Raw genomic sequence first — 23,128 nt, forward strand, 5'->3', positions numbered from 1 at the left:
CCTCCAAAATACTCTCCAGCCTTTGTTGAAGAAGTCACAGAAATGTTATCTATGATTTCCTCAGAGTTTGACTGTTTTGCTATTGCAGGTGATTTTATTATTCACATAGACAATGCAGAAAACAAAACTACAAAAGAAATGATAATGGTTCTAAACACTTTTGACCTGATTCAGCATGTGCATGGACCCACACACAAAGGTGGACACACTCTAGACTTAATCATCAGTAGGGGTCTAAACATTTCATCCATTGTTATTAAGGAAATAGCACTATCTGATCACTTCTGTATTTTCTTTGATATTTTGATCTCTGCTAAAACTGAATCTAGATCGGTCTCTGTCAGAAGGAGATGCATTAACGAGAACACAAATGACTATTTATGGAAGCTATATCTTTAACACCAACCATTTCTGCAGACTCTGTTGATATTCTCCTTGATTCCTTCAACTCAAAAGTTAAGAATGTTATTGATGATATTGCTCCAATAATAATCAGTAAGAAAACAAACAGACAGAAATCAGTTTGGAGAAGATCAACAGCAGTTCAGACTATGAAAAGACAATGCAGAAAAGCCGAGCGGATGTGGCGGAAGACAAGACTTGAAATTCACTATAGCATCTATAAAGACAGCCGTCATGCTTTTGATGTGAAGCTAGCCACAGCTAGACAGAATTTCTTCTCAAACCTTATAAACAGTAACTTAAATAACACTCATACTTTTTTTGCCACTGTTGAGAGACTGACAAACCCCGCAAGTCAGATTCCCAGTGAAATGCTCTGACAGCAAATGCAATGAGTTTGCATCCTTCTTTTCTGAGAAGATCATCAATATCAGGAAGGCGATTAGCACATCCTCAAGTAATGCAGAGGTCAGACAGATTTGGCCACAATATCAAAATGATACTATGTCTATTTTTGAAGCAATTGATAGCAAAATTCTGGAAGACATAGTGCAGCACCTAAGCTCGTCAACCTGCTATCTTGACACACTTCCCACATCTTTTTTCAAAAGTGTGCTTAACTGCTTAGAAGCAGATCTTTTAGAAGTGGTGAACGCGAGTTCTTTCTGGAATTTCAAAATTCCTTAAAAACTGCAGTTGTTAAGCCCCTCCTGAAAAAGAGCAATCTTGATAACACCATTTTGAGCAATTTTAGACCAATATCTAATCTTCCTTTTATAGGCGAAAAGATAGTTTTTAATCTGCTGAACAAATACTTAAACTCAAATGGATACCAGGACAATTTTCAATCTGGTTTTCGACCGCATCACAGCACAGAAACAGCACTCATTAAGATAATAAATGATATTCGCTTAAATTGTGACTCTGGCAAAATATCGGTGTTGGTATTGCTAGATCTCAGTGCTGCGTTTGACACTGTCAATCATAACATACTACGAGAGAGACTGGAAAACTGGGTCGGGCTTTCTGGGATGGTACTCAAATGGTTCAGGTCATACTTAGAAGGGAGAGGCTATTATGTGAGTCTAGGAGAGCATAAGTCTAAGTGGACGTCCATGACATGCGGAGTCCCACAAGGGTCAATTCTTGCACCGCTCTTGTTAAGCCTATATACGCTCCCACTAAGTCAAATAATGAGAAAGAACCAAATTGCCTGTCACAGCTATGCTGATGATACCCAGATTTACCTAGCCTTATCTCCAAATGACTACAGCCCCATTGACTCCCTCTGCCAATGTATTGATGAAATTAATAGTTGGATGTGCCAGAACTTTCTTCAGTTAAACAAGGAAAAAACTGAAGTCATTGCATTTGGAAACAAAGATGAAGTTTTCAAGGTGAATGCATACCTTGACTCTAGGGGTCAAACAACTAAAAATCAAGTCAGGAATCTTGGTGTGATTCTGGAGACAGACCTTAGTTTCAGTAGTCATGTCAAAGCAGTAACTAAATCAGCATACTATCATTTAAAAAAAAATTGCAAGAATTAGATGTTTTGTTTCCAGCCAAGACTTGGAGAAACTTGTTCATGCCTTTATCACCAGCAGGGTGGACTATTGTAATGGGCTCCTCACCAGCCTTCCCAAAAAGACCATTAGACAGCTGCAGCTCATCCAGAACGCTGCTGCTAGGATTCTGACTAGAACAAGAAAATCTGAGCATATCACACCAGTCCTCAGGTCCTTACACTGGCTTCCAGTTACATTTAGGATTGATTTTAAAGTACTTTTACTCGTATATAAGTCACTAAATGACCTAGGACCGAAATATATTGCAGATATGCTCACTGAATATAAGCCTAACAGACCACTCAGATCATTAGGATCGAGTCAGTTAGAAATACCAAGGGTTCACACAAAACAAGGGGAGTCCGCCTTTAGTTACTATGCCGCCCGCAGTTGGAATCAGCTTCCAGAAGAGATCAGATGTGCTAAAACACTAGTCACATTTAAATCTAGACTTAAAACTCATCTGTTTAGCTGTGCATTTATTGAAAGAGCACTGTACAATGTCCGAACTGTTTGCACTATATTTTCTTTTACTGTTTTTATTATGTAAAATCATTTTCTAACTGTTTTGAATTTATTTTAAATAAGTAAATTTTTAAATACTTTTAAAAGTTTTAAAATTGCTTGTTTTATTCTTGTTATTATTTTTCTTCATTATTATTTTACTTTCTTTGATGTAAAGCACTTTGAATTACCATTGTGTACGAAATGTGATATATAAATAAACTTGCCTTGCCTTGCCTTGCCTTGCCTTACAGCAAAACATATAAATAACTGACTTAAAACCATTTTTATGGGTGAAAATACTAGTGGCCTAAGACTTTTGCACAGTACTGTATATATATTACAATTAAAACTTAATTTATTACAGTTTTATATAAAAAATAAATGAATACTAAAAATAAATCATATTAGATAATGTGTTTGTATGTTATTCTAGTTTTATATACTATCATAGTTTTTATTAATATTTTAATTTGTTTAAGTTGTACTAATTTTGTTATGCGCTTTTGTGATTTTTATTAGTTTTTGTTGTGTTTCTTTTTCAATATTTCTATATTACATTATTTTTTATGTCGGTTTTAGTTTTTGTCTTTTTTAATACTTCAACTTTTTATTTTAGCTTTATTTAAATTACCTAAACTGTTTTTAATTGTTTTAGTTTTACTTAATAACTATACAATAACAGCACTCATATAAACATATATAAAATATTAAAAAAATGTTACAAATTATGTCAAATTAATGTAAAGATCATTTTTAATATGTATTATATTTAATTCATTATTAGGACCCATCACCATCATGGCATCATGTTAAACTGACTAAATTGAGTGGTTGAACACTATTCAGCTTTATGGTGAGTCCGTTGTGTATATATTGCATATATATACTTGCGTGTATGTGTGTGATCCTGGTTTGGTTGAGTGTGTGTGCTTGTTTGCTGGGTCTCAGCTGCTCTATGTGAGCAAGCCCCAGGAGGCGGCTGTCTTTGGAGCACAGGCTGCTGTGATCTGGAGCTCTCTGCAGGAGGCTCACCATGCACTGAGGACTCCTGAAAACTAACTCCTCGCTCTTATTTCTCTCTGCAGAGTGAATGACTGTATTTTACGTGTGAACGATGCAGATGTCTCGGAGGTGTCTCACAGTAAGGCGGTGGAGGCTCTGAAAGCGGCCGGATCGATTGTGAGGCTCTATGTGCGCAGGAGGAGACCAATGCTGGAAACAGTCACCGAAATTAAACTCATAAAAGGACCAAAAGGTTTCAGATTTACAATTACCGTAAAACCCATCTGTTACCTGAACTGTTTGTCACCATTTGCGTTAGGGAGGTGTCACGGTTGTTGTCTGCTCTGCAAAAAACAAATGTTACTTTAGTTTTGTTTGTTCATAGTTTTGCACATTCCTAGTTTGCATCCATTTTTTTCTGATTTCTGCTGTTATAAAAGAATATAGGCTTTTACTCCATGTACACATTCATATCTTGGGTGTGAAGAGAAATGGAAAACAAATCAAGATTTGAAACTCCACTAAACCTGAGAGTTTTCACGCCCTCTTTTGCTGGTTGCTGTTTGGGGCAGAGCAATTAACAGAACTACTGTATAACCTGAGAAAGACAGATTTGATGCATTATTCAGAACACACAGAGGGAGATGCATCACACATACACACACAGCAGCACTTCCACAAATTTGGAGAAAGAGCTTCAAGCACCGTAGACTCCTCAAATCCAAAACACTCTACAATGCCACACTTGTTTTCTCCTCTAGGAAATTGAGAAACTAAAATTATGTTTGAGGAAAGTGTATACAGTACTTTCTGCTCTGAGAGAGTTTTGAGTACTGTTTATTACTAGTAGTCAGTTAATATGAATTTCTGAAATATTCAGCATTGCTTCCATGTGAAAGAATGACTTAGGTTTGATTAAGTAGAGGTAGTCTGATGACACTGCATCTATGGGGGGACACAGCTATCATTTTGATTTGTCATTTCTCAAAATCCTATAGGGCTCGGCTTCAGTATTGCTGGTGGTCTGGGAAACCAACACATCCCGGGTGATAACAGCATTTATGTCACTAAAATCATTGATGGGGGAGCTGCACAGAAGGATGGACGGTTACAAGTTGGAGACAGACTGCTCATGGTATGGCTCATTGACCTCTGATTTCATTTATTTGATTTGATTTGATTCATTTTGTCTTTTTTTTGTTTTGTTTGGTTTAGTTTTCTCTTTTGAATTAAAATCAGATTTTATTTTTAATTTTAGATTCAGTATTTTAATGTACATGTTCCTGAGTTTTTGTGGAGTTTTTGTTGATTTTTCTGTTATGTAAAATTTTATTTAAGCAGCTCAAATAGGCTCAACCAGGGGTGTGAGTTTGGGGTAACTTTTGAATGTTTCATACAATACAAACACACAAAACAAAATCTATGTCCAATCGTGTAGAATCAGCCCTCAGAGATCTTTGGGAAATGGAAGCTGTAACATAATTGGCTGATTACATTCCTGAAGTTTAGCTGTAGGGTCCATGTCAAACTCCATTGCTTTTAATCCAGTGAGGTTGTTAAACTCTTTTAAGACTGAGTTTGATTTAATTAGCAAGATCAGTGCTGTGTGTAATCCACTGGGCAGGACACATTTGGTAGCTCTGATTCGCCATTGACTACTAGAGCATAACTGTTTACATAACTCTGGATTGCCCGCTTAACACATCTCGCGTGTTTTCTTTTTCACCCAGGTGAATAACTACACTCTAGAAGAGGTGACCCATGAAGAAGCAGTGGCCATATTGAAGAACACGTCAGATGTAGTATACCTAAAAGTTGGGAAAACCACTAATGTCTATCTCTCAGACCCCTATGGGCCGCCGGATATCACACACTGTGAGTGATTCTTACCTCATTCACCATTCATTATGTAATAGAGAAAAATGAATGCTAGAGAAAAATTAATAATGCTTAGAAATTTAATAATTAAATGAAAATGTTAACTTTTTAAATGCCAGCATTATGATTAGCCAGTTTGTGTAACATAAACTATCTCTCTGTCTCTCTACAGCATTCTCACCCGCTATGGAAAATCATATATCTTCCCCTGGTAATAACGGCACTCTGGAATATAAGTCCAGTCTTCCGCCCATCTCCCCTGGCCGATATTCCCCCCTGCCCAAGCACTTGCTGGGGGAAGAGGACATTAACAGGTTGGATGGTTTTTCCTTCCTACGGTAATTCCTTCCCTTTCTACCAGATGCCACTGCCCACAGGTAGACTGTATAGCCCCCTTCCCCCATGTGTCCCATGGAAATCCAAAAGACAATCAAGCAGCATCATCACACCTAGTGATGGGATTGTTTTGGGATTTACTGCCCCATCCTTTACTCCCTCCTGTCCTGTTTGTTCCATACTGTTTTCATGTTCCTGGATTTTTAGTGGTCCATGTTTGTTGTGAATGTGCAGAACAACATTGGCTCTACCTAATTTTTTTTCCTTTTCACACAAATTATGATTATAGTGGCAGATTATCAATTAATAATTATTTACAGTTTTTCATGTTTATCATAATGCGTGACTTGTAAACAAATACAATAGTAAAATACATTTTACTATTTGCATCGCATAACCAGCTCTTGTTTGTATAGCTTTTCTGACGTGGTAAACTTGCTCAGTAGCTCACCTGGTGCAGCATGGTATTTACGGAGCACAAAGGTCTGAGTACTGCAAAATAAATCACTCGATAAATAAGTTCAAAGATGCAAAGAAGCAACTAAATTGGCGTGGTTGCTTCAAAGTAATGCATATTTATTAGAACTTTTCTTAGTTAACTCTATCGGTTATGTTTTGGCTAGGGTTTAGCCTAGTTAGTACATTATTTTTAAATGCAATAAAATACACCGTTTTAGCAACATTAATTTGACATTTCACTTTGAAAATGGTACGAAATGTGCAAGAAGTAAAGCAATATCATAGAGATTTAAAGGTGGTCTTTTTTCAGTATTAAACTACATAGAACACCCTAGCAACCACACAGCATAAGATGTTTATTACAGAAAAAAGGACAGAAAGATCATACTGATTAAAACTCTAAAATCTGTGTTGATATCAGTGTATGCCGACAGCATGAGCTTGTTTTTGCACGCTGGCTTGCTTTTAAGGGTGTTTTGGGAGACATATGTTCAGAACTGCAGGGCTGGGGATGTGTTTAGTACACTGCAACGCAATCTGAACCTCAGAGTGATATGAATACTGAGCATCATCCCTGGAGTTTTCTGGAAAATCAAAAAAGGATTTATCATACTCCATGAGAACTATGAATTTAGAATGGCAAAAAATGCCACAACAGACTTCTGTTTTGATTAACTTGTCTCACGCTCTTTCTGTCGGCTGGCTTCTTGATGTGTTAATTTACCCTGTGGTTGTTTTGGACCTCTGAGGCATTGCATGGCAGTGTTATGAGGGTCTAGCAATGGTTGTTTAACAGTATTTGGGGCTGTTTCCTCTTGGGTGTGTGTAGCTAAAATTTGAATCCCAGAATTCCAATAGCCTCATTGGCTATTGGCCACGCTCACCAAAATAATCTTCATCAATCCACGGGGGATGACATTTTGTTTTCCTGCAGTATTTTTAGATGAATAACTAATTACTAAATAAATTCCAAAGTTCAACACTGCAACTGTAATTTCTCGGCTATGTTTGACACTTTCACCAGACGGCCTTGTTAACGTCTCCCACTGAGAAACACAGTTAATGTACCCCAGCTGTGAAAAATACCTGGTTTTACTATGAATGCTAAACATGCATGACAACATGCATTCCAAACAAAGAACACAACCTTTTAAAGAGGTGAGAGAAACAGATTAAACCCCCTTTTCTCTGTAAAAGGTTTACGTGGTCTGTGTTTTAGAGGAAGCATAAGCCCACCTGGAAATTCAGCCCCCTTCAACTCTACTGTGTTTACCACAGGAGAATCTGAGAAAATCAAAGGTTTGCCTGAAGATTATTATATGTAATGGCAGAATACTGTCGCCACTAAATATCTTTTTTGTAAGTTCATTGACTCAGGAATTGATTTTAAGTTAAACATAGAATGGGGCATTTCATGTATATGTGCATAATAAATGTAATCTTGTATTATCGCTTAGAAGTTGAATAATTAATAATTGGTTTAGGGGAACAGAGTGTGAAGATTCAGAGTGTGAAGGAGTTGGTTATGTTGCCATAATCTCACTGCATTATTAGAGGAAAGTCATGCACACAAACATACACCATAATATAATACACAAAATGTTAAAAACAGTTGAAAATACCTAACATTTTTCTGAAAAACTCTCACCACCACCACAATGACCTACACACACCCACCCACACACCCTGGTCGTTCACTCATAATGAATAATAGAGCTGCAGAAGTAGAACATCCCATACCCCTGTCATGTACATACACACTCAGCATTACTACATTGGGTCAGTACTCAATTATTACTAAGCACACCTCCAATGAACTGGACATTCATAATTATTAATTATAATAATTATAATTATTAAACAATAAGCATTGTTAATCTTATGTAATTTGTGTGTATATATATATATATATATAAATTCTAACTCTAGAATTTTGAACTGTATGTTGTAGTGTACTGTTACAAATTATTATTTTTATTATTATTATTAATCTGAAGCCCCATTGGACATTAGTTGAGGCCCCTAGTGGTGCCCCTGGTCCTAAACTCACCTTTTTCTTCAATCCTTTTGTCTGTCGACACTGTCAATTCAGAAGGTATTTGATGTTTAATGCAGAGCAGGATTTTACAACAGTGACAGTACAAACCAACAAAAAATGAATGTATTATATGATATATTGTTCCAGGACCATCAAAATATAATCTGTTATCTATGTTTGTCTATAACGGTGTACTACGTAGACAAATCATGTTAAGTTTGTGGTTCCATATATGTATTGTGAGTTGGTGATGCTGGCCTGTTCCTAATTCTATCTCTGTGCCTCACCGTCAGTGTGAAGTGCTAGAGGGTTTGTGTATAATAAGGGTTTTGTCATGGTTTTATTTAGCCTGCTGTGACCCTGTATTAAAGGGTTAGTTCACCGAAAAATATTGAATCGAACTGTCTGAAAGAACTACTGGTGATCCGAAAACCGAAGCAACCAGTTCTTGACTCGAGAACGAGTCAATCTTTTGTTCGTTATCTGGCTCGGGTCAGTGTTCATCTTCAGTTCTCTCTTCACAGCAGTTCAGTCAGTGTACTGTTTGAGTAAATGAATTACTCTGGGATATTGGTTTGTTTTAACTCAGAGGGAGTGTCAGCCACATTAAAAAAGTTAACAGCTCAAGTAATTTGTGGATTAATGCGTATTGGAGACGTGAACCGTTTAAAACGATTCAGTTCGATTAGGTGAACTGGTACAAAAAGAGCCGGTTACATCGAATGATTCGTTCGTGAACCGGATATCACTACACTGTTTTGAACTCTCTCACAACAGACACGGAAGAGAAGACAATGCTGAATAAAGTCGTAGTTTTTGCTATTTTTGGACCAAAATGTATTTTCGATGCTTCAAAAATTCTAACTGACCCTCTGATGTCACATGGACTACTTTGATGATGTTTTTCTTACCTTTCTGGACATGTACAGTATACCGTGCACACAGCTTCAATGGAGGGACTGAGAGCTCTCAGACTTAATCTAAAATCTTAAAATCTTAAACTGTGTCCCGAAGATGAACGGAGGTCTTACGGGTTTGGAACGACATGAGGGTGAGTTATCAATGACATAATTTTCATTTTTCGGTGAACTAACCCTTTGAGGGCAAGGCGAACTGTGGATTTGAAGAAATGTGCTGAAACAAGACAGTGAGAGACTGAGAGAGTGGAAAGACACACTGGGGAGGAGAAGATACAATGAGTACTGTTAAAGATTGAAAGACAAAGAGAAAAAAGGGTAGAATGTAGGGAAGGTAAAAAAGTGTTTGTCAGTCATCTCAGCCTCACAAGCCAGCCTTACACAACACAGAGTGAGGAGAGAATGTGGTCCGGTGAGGAACATGTCACAGATATATCCCACTCATATTATCTGCATCATGTCTAATGTAGTCTTGTATCCGCAGTAAGATCTTGCTCACTCTTACTGACTCTGTTAGAGTCAAGTGATTATGACACATTTTTGAATGGTTTTCATTTTAATATTTTAAGTGGTTGGTTTTGTTTGTTTGTTTGTCAAACCCAGTCGTGTTGTATAAGGGGGCTTGTTGTGTTGTCACATTTGATTTTGTTCTGAATTCTGTTGGTGTCCCTGTTTTGTTTCTGCATGCTACATGTAACAAGTACTGAATACATTCCAACCGTTTAGAATGCACATTTTAACATATCATTTCATATAAACTGCTGTCTGTTTTGTCCTCGTGCTAACTTATTGTCTGTTTCTGATCAGAAATCCCTCGTTAGATGAGATGGAAGGTCACAGGTTTGATTCCCAGCACTTCCAGTTGAGGTGAGCGACTTAAGTGAGCCGTCGTTTGAATGTTCAATTATGTCTTTCTGCACTATGCACACTTCTCCTGGTCTAATTTGGTTTTTGAACCCTAGAGACTGTGGATTGTTTGTAGAAAATGAGACAGCGGCAGTCAGATTGAGTGATTGAGACGGGGAGAATGAATTTAAAAAATGAAAGAGTCCAAAACATCGCTGGATGTCAGTCCCTGTGGTGCCTCTTTACACTGGCATGACACAGAACGTTAATTATTAAATGCGAACATTGAAGATCTGAGGGCTGATTGAAGATGCTGATTGAAGAATTGTGGAACTGAAATAGCCTGTTTTTAAAATTGTAACACTAATTATCAAAGCTAAATGTTGAACTAACCAGTTGCAGTTATTTCCTTGTTCCTCCCACTTCCACTGCTATGTTTTTCACCCTCTCTCTGTCTTTCTCTCTTAGTCCATCTTTCCCTCTCTCTGTTAGTGGTCAACCGGTATGGGTTTTTGTTACGGCAAAATATTTTACTAAGTGAAAACACAGAATTCAAAGTTATATTGAAATAAAGTCTTACTATTATAATTTGTATAGCCATTTTATTTTTAAACAATTTTGCTTCTAGGGTAAATGTGTTGTAGACGTGTAAACCTAGTCAAAAAGACTTGTTGATGTCTGACCCTAGGTGGAATGGCCTGCTTGTATATCGGTCTGTCACTACTCTGTATCAGTCTACATCAGCGTACTAACTCTAGCTGCTGTGCTCTCTGCCTCTCTCTTTCTCTCCCACACCAGGCCTCCAGAGCCAGTTTACAGCACTGTGAACAAACTGAGTGACCGCGCCCCCTCTCCCCATCTCTACTCCCCCGTGGAGTTTGATAAAAGCCCCATGCACTCAATCCCCCACTTTCCTCACTATCACGCAGGCCTGCTCCCTGACTCCGAGATCTCCAGGTACTGAGCACAGCGCTCTGGATGGGACTTGAATGAGGCATGTGAATGAAAACTCTGTGACCACACCCTAATTTATGCTTACTTGCATGCACCGCCCCATTTCAAAGTCACCTGCATGCCATGCTTATCATGTACTAGTCTTAGTATACCTCATTCTTTCCTTAGTGTTTTTTTTTTTACAATCTACAGAGGTTTGATACAGTGAAGCAACATATTTTGAGAGAACCTTCAAAAAGAGACCAAAGTGAAATCAATTTATCTTATTTATTTTTTTAGAAAATGCACTACTGTTTAAAAGTTTGAGGTTGGTATGATTTTTATTATAGATGAAATATGCATTAAATAATTATCTTATGCTCTCCTAGGCTTCATTTATTTAAATAATAATAAAAAAACATTAAACAGTAACACTGAAATATTGCAACTGTTTTCTAATTTAATTTGTTGCAATGCCATTTATTCATGTGATTTAAATTTTCAGCAGCCATTCTTCAGTGTCAAATGATACTTCAGAAATCATTCTGGTATGGTGGTGCTAAGAAACATGTCTTATTAACATCAGTGTTGAAAACAGTTGTGCTGGTTAATATTTTTGTAAAATCCTTTTCAGGAATATTTGAACAAAATATATAAATGTCAAAAGAACAGCCTTTATTTGAAATACAATCGTTTGTAACCTTGTAAATGTCCTTACTGTCACTTTGCTCATTTTAATGTATCGTTGCTGAATAAAAATATTAATTCCTTTTAAAAAATTCTTACTGATCCTAAACTTTGACAGTGGTGTACAGTATATCTGATAATGGAAGAAAAAAAGTTGCTAATACAGTTTTATGCTGACATGCTGAAAAAATATTGCATTGAGTACTGCAGATGAGCAACTCACAGCTTTGCATAATTCTCTTTAATTTTTATTCCTCATACTTCATTTGACAATGATGCAAAGTGCATGTAGAGGACAAGCGTGGTGATTGGTGGTTACCCGTGACAACAGTATAACTGAATCACATCTCTCCTGCAGCTGTCCACTTACTTCCTTCTCTTCCGCAGCCACTGTCAATTGTCCGTATTCTCATTTGTTAGACTGTATTGCTTATTGACAGCTTCCCCATGAAGGTCAGAGCTTGGCCGCTGTCAAATGCGCTTTGCTTGTGTGCCTGTTGTGTCCATCTGATGTTAGTGCATCATGAATCAGAGAGGATTGATTTTTATCTTCCTTATTTCCTGTCTAACTAATTTCAGTTTAGGTTCAGGCAGCAGCTTGTATCGTTAATTGGATATAAAACATTATTAGCAATAATGAAACATCTTTCATCTTGCTGATTAAACGACTAGACATATAAATGTAATAGTCTGGAGGTGAACGACGTATAAACAGGGGGTTTGGCCGCAGAGGAAATGCTCTTCGGGACTCTCTGGCACAAATGGCCGAGGAATCTTCCACTGTTATCTGAATCTTTGCATAATGCCCTCAGTGTGGGTGTGCTTTGTTTACCGGTTTGTTTTGATTTATATTTTTAAGTTCATTACTCTATGAATTATAAAGCGGTGCCTAATTGGCTTCTCTGGGATTTGAGTTGATTTGCATTTCAGAACGCCACCGCTAACACCTAATGCATCGCTTAAATCCTCAGGACTTGTGAAAAAAGCATTCATGAAAATGCCAGTGATAATATCTGTGATTAATGGATTGCTGTCATGTTCAGGGTCTGCCGGTTTTTGGTGATGCTCTTAAAGAGAAAGCGCAGGCAGCAGTTCTGTGAAAATGGCCAGTTCTGTGTAAGCGAGCATGTGAGATTGTCAGGATCATATACAAAAGGGAACAGTTCTCATTTTATCATGCATAAACACCAAAATACTCTGCCTAAGAGCGCTGTTACTTCACATAAGCTTCTTTTGAGTAGCTTCTGACAGATGCCATTAAAAAATTGGCCTATTCTAAAACAAATCTCATGTGAAGATCTAGGAATATATAGCACAATGGATTTGACTGTACCCATGTGTCAATTTTATGGCATGTATGACTTAAGTGGTTGGCTCAAAAGCCTGGATATAGAAAAGTGGTCCATTAGCTAATAATTTCAAGAATTTTTCTCAGGTGTTATTGACTCAATTAGGCATCACCAGGAGATACTAGCATACAATTTGCTAAATTATGTTTCAAGCAGACTCTTTCTTGTTCAGTGTAGTCATTCTCTTTGATTTGACTAGAATTCAGATGTCTTTGATGTTTTCTTAATGTGTATCCACTTGGCAGTAGTACACAAAAAAATAATTTGATCCTAATCAACAACCTCGAGCATGGTTCCAAGAGAGAAATCAGATCTGATGTATTTCAAGTACTTCGGAGGACTTCAGAGGATCCAGATCTTGTCATCTCTGAATCATCATTCAGGAGGGAGAATCCCTCACATTATTCAATTCGGATCTAAATGGATGAAGCCGATTGGCTGAATTGCTCTTGCTTTCCAGGCTCTTCTGTAGCTTCGCGGCAGCATATGCATTCAATAGGGGTTGTGCCCCCTACACCGGCTGATTACTGATCTGGAGGGATAGTTTTGTTTGTATTATGATTAATAATTTTGTTTGGGGTTAAAAACGAAGGGCACATGCTAATAGCGCTTTTGCTGTGACATGAACCATAAATCATAGTTCCCAAAAGATTTTGTTACTTCTAATTTGGATGACTTGTGTTCCTTTTAGAGAAAGATAAACTAGCTTAATCGAGTTTGCTGACAGATTTTTAAAATACGCTACTGGAGAATGCAAATAACAAATGTATGAAATCTTACACCATTTCTAACAGTGACAGGTGTTGTTTATGTATGTTAGCATGTTTCCTACGAGAAGAATACTAATTGTACTGGAGCTTTTAAAGTATGCCTTTTCATCTTTTATTCATAAATCATATTATCAGGGAGGGCATGAAGATGAAATTAGCTTAATTTATTAATGGTGTTTGCTAAAAGAGTCTAGAATAAAGAGATCTGAACAAACCACTAACCCTATTAAACTTTGCTATATGTCTTTTGTACTCTTTGGCTGTTTACTCCAAAGCAAGTTGTTCACTATAGATATTAAATTCTCTGCAAAGCCTCTTAGATTACTGTGAAACTGCATCCATTGTTTGTTATTTATTCCCTAGATGTCCTTTGCAATGCATTATGGGACATGTGCTTCAGTGAACCAGCAAATAATGAAACCCTTTCTTCTTATCCTCCTTCCTCTTTCTTACTGATAGTTGACAATACAGGTCCATCTCATATTGATCAGTGGTACAATTTTGTCAAAAGCCCAGTTTTACTGTGATACACCAACCATTTGCCAGTTTCCCTCGGGAGAAAACATTGATGTTTTTAATAACAAAAGTTCAGTGTTTACAATTGTGTCCTCCTTAAAACATCCCTGGGGGGCCAACCTGCCCTTTAATGAAGCAGAAAAGATTTGATTGCATCTGCTGAGTGTGTTGGAGTTTACTGCTGTGATTCTGACAGTCAAAGGTGCAGAAGATGCTGCTATCTGGAGACTCCATTGAGCTAAGAAGGGAAAAGGCCATCCAGTTCTCTTGCTGAGAGAGTGTTTTTGAGAACAGCAGCGATGTGCACATATCAATAGATGTTTTAACATCAGATTCTTAGAATCTGATGAGTCAATTGATTGTGTTGAGGTGTATCAGATATGTTTGAGTAGTTTGATCGATCAGTGGCAGTTACAGATTTTTACTACTACTACTACTACTATTTTATTACTAGAGTGTCAAAGCCTGAGAGAAACCCAGGAAAGAGCTTAAGGTTTTCAAGGGTTTATTTCAGAGATCATGATTTTCTCTGCTGTGGGAAAAGGGGAGTATGAGGATGGATGGATGGATGGATGGATGGATGGATGGATGGATGGATGGATGGATGGATTTTGAAAGATTCATAAAAGGACCAGCTCGAAAGAGTCATATGTTCATGAATCAAACTAAATTTTTTGTGTAGTATGTTTTTGACTCGCTAACAGGAGGGCTGAGGGTCATTACATAGGTATTCTGCTATTTTTTTCCTTTATTGAGGTTGAATCTGAAAGGAAATGGTTATTTTGCCATTCAATGAATGCATAGTGTGCCAACCCATTAGAAACGAGAGCTTATGTTTCATGTGGATGAAGCTTCTGACACTTTTTCATATTCGGAACACTCTTACATTGGAAGAATGCTTAGAGAGAGGAGGGAGGGAGAATAACACAGTGACAGTGAATAAGTGGTGTAGGGTAAAGATGTGTGAGGGGTTGCATATGAAATGCCAATCCTCCCCTCTTCTCCTGTCAGGTATTGTGAATTGAAAACGAGCGCAATCTATTTGGTTTGTTTTCCCATTTGGCTCTGAGCTTGAAATGATAAACACTAGCTGTTTGGGACTGAGCTGCTGGGGGAGGCAGACAGGAGCTCTATCAGCATTTTTGCAGCCGTTAGGTAGAGAGAGAGAGAGGGATGAAAGAGAGAGAGGGGAGAAGTTTGGAGGATAGAAATGTAAGTGATGAAAAGAGACAGAGAGTTTAAAGAGTGTGGTTACAGCCAGCAGGGCTCCAAGCACTCAACCCACCTCTGAGCCAGCCTTTACTCTAAATAAATCTATATGCAGTGTCAAATACATAATGATCAGAATATCATTAGTATCAGCATGAGTCCTCAGACTCAAGATCAGCTGTCACGGATGCTTCTCTGAGTGGCAAGCTGCAATTTATGTTTGTATAAACTGGAATAATGCAGGGATCAAACGTTTCTTCTAAGCTTTTAAGAAAAAAAAAAAAGTACTTTTCCAAAAAATCTATATTGTTAAATAGTAGCTATCATTCATTAAAATGTTAATTTTTTTTTGTTTGTTTATTTTATTAACATGCCATTGGAATCACAAAAAGTATCTTTAAAATAATATTTAAAACATAAATTTAACTAGTAATGCAGAATTTAACGTTAATATCATTTATGTCAGTTGTGTCATTATTATTTAAAGTTTCAGAATTATATTATAATCCTATTTTCTTCCACTTTTACCATTGAATGGACCACTGATTAAGATGAATAGAATCAGAGCCACCTTAAACTTTATCGTTGCATTGTCAGGCAATTAGCACATATGCCACCTCTGTACCTCATTTAAATAGTCTTGTCAGCAGCGCACCTTTTCTGTTGCATTTGCAGCGTAAAGACAGATTTAGTTGTTCGAATGCATAACCTTGAGTGACTTTTCAGTAGTCCCAATTATCATTGCGTGTGCTTTAATGGTTTATACCTCATCCTGAAGCATAATGTGGTATGAATAACTTGAGCAGTGTTCAGTGAAGCTTTTGAGCATGAAACGAAGATAAGCATGTTTGAGTGGATAAAAATAATAATAATAATTGTAACTAGTTTTGGATAATTTGTTGTGTGAATTTGTTGCTTTCTGTAGAAATATGCTGTTTTCACTGGATTCTAAGGGTAAAAGAAATTTAATAGGGTGCCATCTAGTGGTAAAATGTCCCACTTTGACATCTTGGCTGTATTACAAAGTGCATAGAGAATAGGAGCTGTTCTTTGCTTGAAGTCTTTGCAGGTCATGTATTTTGAGTTCATAGCTGCACTCATTCATTATCAATGGGTAGCATTATTTTATCTGATGGGTACTGCTAAACATGTGAGATCTATTTCCATAGCATCAGACTGATCATAAGATCAGAATATGTAATGAACTTGTTCTGATGTATCATATTTTATAGACAAAAGGTTCATTTATTAGGCAGCATTGTATTAACAACCACCAAAACCACACATTTAGAGACTGTAAGTGGATATTTATAGTTCTTAGTAGTTTTAGGCAGGATGTAAGTTGCTACACATTATAAAAGATGTAGCCTTTTATAAATTTGCTGTATATAAAACACAATTCCAAAAAATCTTGGACGGATGAATTCTTGTTGAATGTCATGTTTAATTCAATGTGTTGTTTGCCATGTCTTTGTAATTATTTTTTATATTTACTAGAAATTTCTGAGTGAAAATTGTAAATCCTACACCAAATATTTCTCAGCATGTATGCCATATTTGTCTTGAAAATCAATGAACCATGATCTTACTAGCTGGTAGTGGCCAGAGGCCTTGCAAGTTTGAATATTAATTAGAATGTTTACCATTGGCCAAGCAATAGTAACTAGTAAAATAGTAAAAAAAAAAAAACATGTAAAATATAATGATTATGCCCAAAAAAGTAGTGTTTTCACATTTCATTGGATGCAGCTTGGCTTAGTTTCTGTCTATGGCCTGAAGAGCATCATCATTCCGAGGCGAGCCAAACAGATGCACTGGGAGAGAGATGAAGTGATGGAGAGAGAGAGGATGGGCCTGCCTCCTCCTCACAACTAGGTCAGAGAGAAGACAGCACTAACGGATTAGCCTTCTGTTCTAAAATAACTCCATCTCGGGTGTCATCTCTTTGCATTATCATCTGTAGGATTAAGTGTATCTGACAGAGGTGTCACAGCTCAAGATATCTCTTTGTTTGATTGGTCACACACTTGACAGGATGATGCACCAACTGTCAGGATCCAATGACTACCTAAAAGGGGCCAAGCTAAGTGGATCAGACTTTTTGGGATCATTTTAACACAATCTGTACAATACTTTAACACAAGCTTGGGATTCAAAATCAGTTTTAAACTCATGAATAAATTAAGATTTTTAATTTCAGGATTTTCAAGATATTACAAGGAAAGAAAAAAGATTTATCCTTTTATAGATAACTTTATATTTTAGATTCTACACTGTTTGCCATCATAATTCATGTTACTTCTCAAATTAAACTTTTCATTCTAATTCCTATACTGACATTTATTTTTATTCTAAAACTTTTCATTTTTGTTTTATTATAAATTATACTATATATACACAGCATGAAGTGATTCTGTGTGTGCATTGAAGAGAGAGAGAGAGAGAGGCTGTGCGTCTTCTCCGTTTCTAGGAAACCAGGCAGAAATGGGACAAACAGCACATAAGTGGAGCAGTCCCCAATAGGTGTCAGCTGTTGGGCTCGATTACATTGTAGACCGTTTGGACCAACCCAACAGTCTGGATGCGTGTGTGCATGCTCGCGTAGATGCATGTGTATGTTTACCAAGTAGTGTAGCCCGTGTCAGTGGAGATGCTGAGCCCTACGGACTCTGAGCTGATGTATTACATGAACTGTGTGTACAGGGAGCCCAGGAAGATCATTCTGCACAAGGGCTCGACTGGACTGGGCTTCAACATCGTAGGAGGAGAAGATGGAGAAGGCATTTTCGTCTCCTTCATACTTGCAGGAGGGCCCGCAGACCTCAGCGGAGAGCTGCGGAGAGGAGACCAGATCCTATCCGTAAGTGGACGTCCTGAAAATACATAAACCATACATAATGGCAAAATTGGCTAAATGATATTGCAATGATCATAATAAGGTATACTGACCTTTTGTTTGTTTCATGATATAAACAGCTACTTAATGTATTAGCATTCATTAAAGTTAAAATATCTGCCTCAGAGGTCATGGACAGATGTCATATTTTGCTATTATATGCCGTAAACCACTTTAAACATTTAGAAGCACATGTCCTCCTTAATATTCAAATTAGTAGTTGATAAATCTAGGTTTTTAAATTACTTTGTTTCTCTAACTTTTACATTTAGGTCCCCAAATCATAGTCATGCATGGTTATTATAATGTCATAGTCATTTAATGTTTTTCTTTTTTAAAATACTAATTACGTTTTTGATTTGAACAGACATCATGTATGTTATGTTTTTATGTAGTCATTCAAATAGCTATATAAAATTCCCAGAGTAGTGCAGAACCTGTGCTGAACATGAGGTGGCACCATCACATTATTCTGCGAACCTCTGAAACCTTTGCCGAAAACAAGTTTTTTTATTTGTTTTTGTTTTTTTTTGTCTAGTCACTACTCAAAACTCCACCAGTTCCAGGCTTCATTATAATTTCATCACAGAGTTTTTAGCATAGATATCGTTCCGTAACCTTTTTTGGGGCATGTTAATTGACAGCACAATTACAGCTCACATTGAAACAATCCAGATCAGCGATCAACTCGAGAAGCTCTCCAAGCTGATTTCCTGTCACTGATCTCATCATTTATGTTTATTAGAGCTTCATCAGGGCTCACTAGTCGTAATCAGACCCCTCCATCCAGATCCCCACCACAATTACTTTCGGTGCCACTTGAGCCGAGAGCAATCACGGTCTGCCTCCTTAGGACACTGATTAGAATGAGAGAAAGAACAAGGGAGAGGAGAGAAATAGAGAGGGAGGGAAGAGATAATGGAGTGCTGGCCTGATTTGGAGACTAAGAATAGCTGTGGTGTACCTTCTGAGTTCACACTGTTAAATGAGCATTAGGACACGCTGCTGCAGGCATGCTGAGACTCACATATACAAACACCTCCCACTGCACTGTGGTCTCATGATGACCTCTTCTGTTTTGTAGTCCTAAACCTGGTGTAGCCCAAGATCCTGTCCCCCTGCAGAGAACGGTTCCCCTGGACCCCAAAGAGATTCCACTGGCTGAAACTAATTAGAAATGATTTAGTCTTAATCATGAAAATATGTGAATGTATTTTAATTTACATATAACATTGTGTAACCCAAACTGCTGTGTGCTTTGAAGATGTTTGTTGCTAACAAGCTGCTACATAAGGACTACAATGGTTGTCGGCTATGACTTATTTATTCCACAAGTGAAAGTGGGGGATACATTAAAGAAATAGTATTTGCCTGGTCATGAGATCTCAACGTATCGGCCACCATAAAACAGTTGTTTAAGCCACTGATTTGACTGGAGTCTTCTTGTAATTTGTATAGATTTTTTGCACATTTACCATTCATTTAGTTATGTGCAAAATCTTTTAATGAGGAAAAATGAGTGCACCTTTACAAGAGTTTTTTGTCCATTGACTTTCAATGGCTCAATTTGAATCATAGAACTGATGATGCACACAACTTAGCCAAACTCATATTTTGGACGAGCACTAATTACTTTGTGCTTCAGTTGTTGCAGACTCTGGTCTACAGGGTACAGCCGCCAACTGATCCTTTACTGTAGGCTTTTCTTGACCCGAAGAACTGTGCATCTGGATGATAGCAGACATTTCTTGCACCAGATGACTCCGGGCTGAAAGATGCCACATTTTCTGAGTCAGGCAGTTTTAAATATGAATTCGTTGGAGACTGTATGAGACTTTGATTGTTCAATGCTTACAATTTGAGCCATTAATTTAGGGTAAGATGAATTAGCTTTTATTATCACATGCTTTATGTATACTTGCTATGTATTTTGTTGCTGATAATAATTTCTAGCCTTGTTGCTCATTTATTTAATGTTTCTGGTGAGTGTTATTGATGAAACATTATTCACAAACAGATACTATTGATGTAACAGCTTTTGTTGTGATTGATTTCAGGTTAATGGAATCGATCTGCGAGGTGCCACTCATGAACAAGCTGCAGCTGCCCTGAAAGGAGCGGGCCAGACGGTAACCATCATCGCCCAATACCGGCCCGAGGGTAAGTGTCCGTCAGCTCTTCCTGACCAAACACCGTTGCTGAAGTTCACATGATTCTTACTTACAGAGCCACTGCAGAGTTCGCCTTTAGCTGCAGGCAGAGCAGAAACACAACTCAACCAGACATTTTTGGGCCAAGCCCAGCCCGTGCACTTATTATTCTTCCTGACTGTTACAGAATAGCGCATGTCCCCTTGGAGTGTTGAGGTGCCATGTTTGATAAGTGTCAATTAGGAGGTTTGGCTGCTCTGGACTCCAGTGACCCATTCAGATGGGGTTGGATGCATCACCGTAGTCCGGAAAGAATGTTTTAGTGGCTTATCTTACTTAAAGGTGAAGTGTGTCATTTCTTCCATGTGACAGTGCTTTCATGTGACAGGAAACTACAAAAGTAAACCCGGTTTCATAAATACCACAATACAAATATCTTGTCCTTGTGTTAACCACAGACCTTATTTAAGACCCTAATAAAATAATAAAATAAAATAAATAAAAAACATTGACTTACAGACAATGGAATTTTAAGTTTAAAAAGCTAATTCTGAGTTTTAGGACTAATTGTTTTAGAACTCCATATAAGTAACATGCATTATTTTTCTATTTCCAATTGTTGCCACTAGAGGCACCAGAAATGAAACACTTTACCTTTAAATAGTAATCCTGTTGTCTGTGATATTGGAAACGGTATATGAGGTGTGCATAGCATGAGCTGCTGGTGTGTGCTCATACAGTCTGTGATAAGGTGAGAGAGACAGATGTGGCAGCGTGATCAGGTGTGTACTGATATGTCCTCTCTTTTTTCACCCGTCAGAACTTGCCCTGTGCTCCCCACGCCGGGCCCCGCCACCAACTGCAGGTTTGTGCCATGTGATCAGCACCTGGGACAAGAGCAGTACCACACAGTCAGACTGCACAGAGCTAGTCCACAACTAAAGACTCAAATGCTACAACTGCAGATTTTACAGTTCCTTTGTTTTGCCTTCCCATGAGGCTTTGGGAATTCCAGGACAGTTGGAGCACAAAGATCTGAAGTATACTGCTCAGGTTCTGTCTAACTCTTTGCAGTCTGGCTGAGGAATGTGGTCTTATTCTTGCCCCAGTGGCGTCTCTGACCATGGGCCTCTCATTCAGGGGAAAGGAACAGAGAGAGACCTTGCTCTCCTGATAATCCTGTGTGCATCCTGTGTTCCCCCTGCCTGCTGCCTCACTTGATAAACTCCTCAGATCCTGTTGTGTTTGTTTTTGGCTCTAACCCGCTCGTCCAACACAGACGGCTGCTGTTCAGTACATACACATCCACATATTAATCCTGGTAGAGCAAGACATTTTATAACATTTACATTTTTCCTTTTAAAAATGTTTAATATAAATGGACTTAGCAATGAGGTACATAAGCGATAAACATAAATATTAGAATATATTGGGGTGGATGAGATTTTTATTTATTTGTTTTTGTGTATTATGCACACCAAGGTTGCATAATGTTTTATCATAAAAAGAAAAAAAGCAGTAATAATGTTAAATATTATTACAGTTTTTTATTTTTATTTTTATTATTTTGTAATTAATGTTTGTGTAAACCATGACAGATTTTTTAGGATTCTTTGATTGAATTGAATTGAAAAGTACTGCATTCGTTTGAATACATTTTTATAATGTTCTTAACATTATAAAAGTCTTTAATGTGACTTTTGATTAATTTAATGTATTCTTGCTTGCTGATTAAAATTATTAATTTATATAAAAATAATAATAATCTGACCCCAAACTATTGAACGGTAGTGTGTATTTAATTGTTATAATCAAGTGTGAGGAAGGACTAATTCATAAGAATTACACAATTCAAAATGAAATTGTATTATTTTTTATTATTATTATTATTATTATTATTATTATTAGCACTGTTGGAGCTTTATTTTATGTTATATTTTATTCTAAAATAAAATAAAAATATTATGTTGATATATTGCATTTTGAAAGAGGAGGTTCCTTATATTTCATCTTATATATTTGGATATTTATTTTGGCTCTTATTTTTTGGTCCATTTAAGAAAAGGTTGTGCATCTTTTTCTGATTTAAATTTGCCCGCATTTTTGTACACCATCATTTAGATCAGTGTTTATCAACTCCAGTCCTGAGGGCCCACCTCCCTGAATGTTTTAGATGTCTCACTAATTAAAACATGGATGTTCATCTAAAACATTCTGGGAGTGTGTTCCGAGATCTGGAGTTGAAAACCACTGATATAGATGGCCTCAAAGCTAACACACATGGGCTAAAAACTACAAAAAAAAGTACTTTTTTTAGGTGATATGTTCTAGATTAAGAGCTCAGGGTCAGGGTTCGGATCAGCAGCCTTGCTTGACTTACTGCACTGCTCACTGTCTCCATTCCTCTTCTGCCTCTCCTCCTCTTTCACCTTTGACCCTCTCTCCCAAATTACCCCCTTAACCAACACACCTTTACCAAAACACACACAGCTGACACTCACAGAATGGCAGCATGTTGGCCCAATCACAAACACAGACTACTTTTTTTGGGATTCCTAAACTAATATTCCTAAACTAATATCTTTGAACATATTAGTACAGACTCAGTCTGTTTGCTGATTAAGTTTGAAGATGCAGCTTGGTATTTGTATTTAATGCAATAGCA

At 37.3% G+C, this 23,128-nt stretch overlaps 1 protein-coding gene across 34 annotated transcripts in view; it reads left to right on the forward strand.

Annotated features, from left to right (window-relative positions):
- LOC132132047 (disks large homolog 2) overlaps positions 1-23,128 on the forward strand; it is a 220,222-nt gene that overhangs the window by 170,666 nt on the left and 26,428 nt on the right. For 17 of the 34 annotated variants that reach the window (XR_009428992.1, XR_009428991.1, XM_059544228.1 and 14 more), the window contains 9 exons: positions 3,563-3,732; positions 4,478-4,614; positions 5,210-5,354; positions 5,530-5,695; positions 9,915-9,974; positions 10,752-10,910; positions 18,121-18,277; positions 20,371-20,473; positions 21,284-21,328. Coding sequence is in view for 32 of the 34 variants with exons in the window: in XM_059544228.1 (XP_059400211.1) it covers positions 3,563-3,732; positions 4,478-4,614; positions 5,210-5,354; positions 5,530-5,695; positions 9,915-9,974; positions 10,752-10,910; positions 18,121-18,277; positions 20,371-20,473; positions 21,284-21,328 (1,142 nt within the window). In the remaining 2 variants the exon portion in view is untranslated. The remainder of the gene's footprint in view (positions 1-3,562; positions 3,733-4,477; positions 4,615-5,209; positions 5,355-5,529; positions 5,696-9,914; positions 9,975-10,751; positions 10,911-18,120; positions 18,278-20,370; positions 20,474-21,283; positions 21,329-23,128) is intronic. The other 17 variants (XM_059544225.1, XM_059544232.1, XM_059544229.1 and 14 more) reach the window with 8 other exon arrangements.

This window comes from Carassius carassius, chromosome 49, assembly GCF_963082965.1.
Source record: "Carassius carassius chromosome 49, fCarCar2.1, whole genome shotgun sequence".
In the NCBI taxonomy this organism is placed as follows: domain Eukaryota; kingdom Metazoa; phylum Chordata; class Actinopteri; order Cypriniformes; family Cyprinidae; genus Carassius; species Carassius carassius.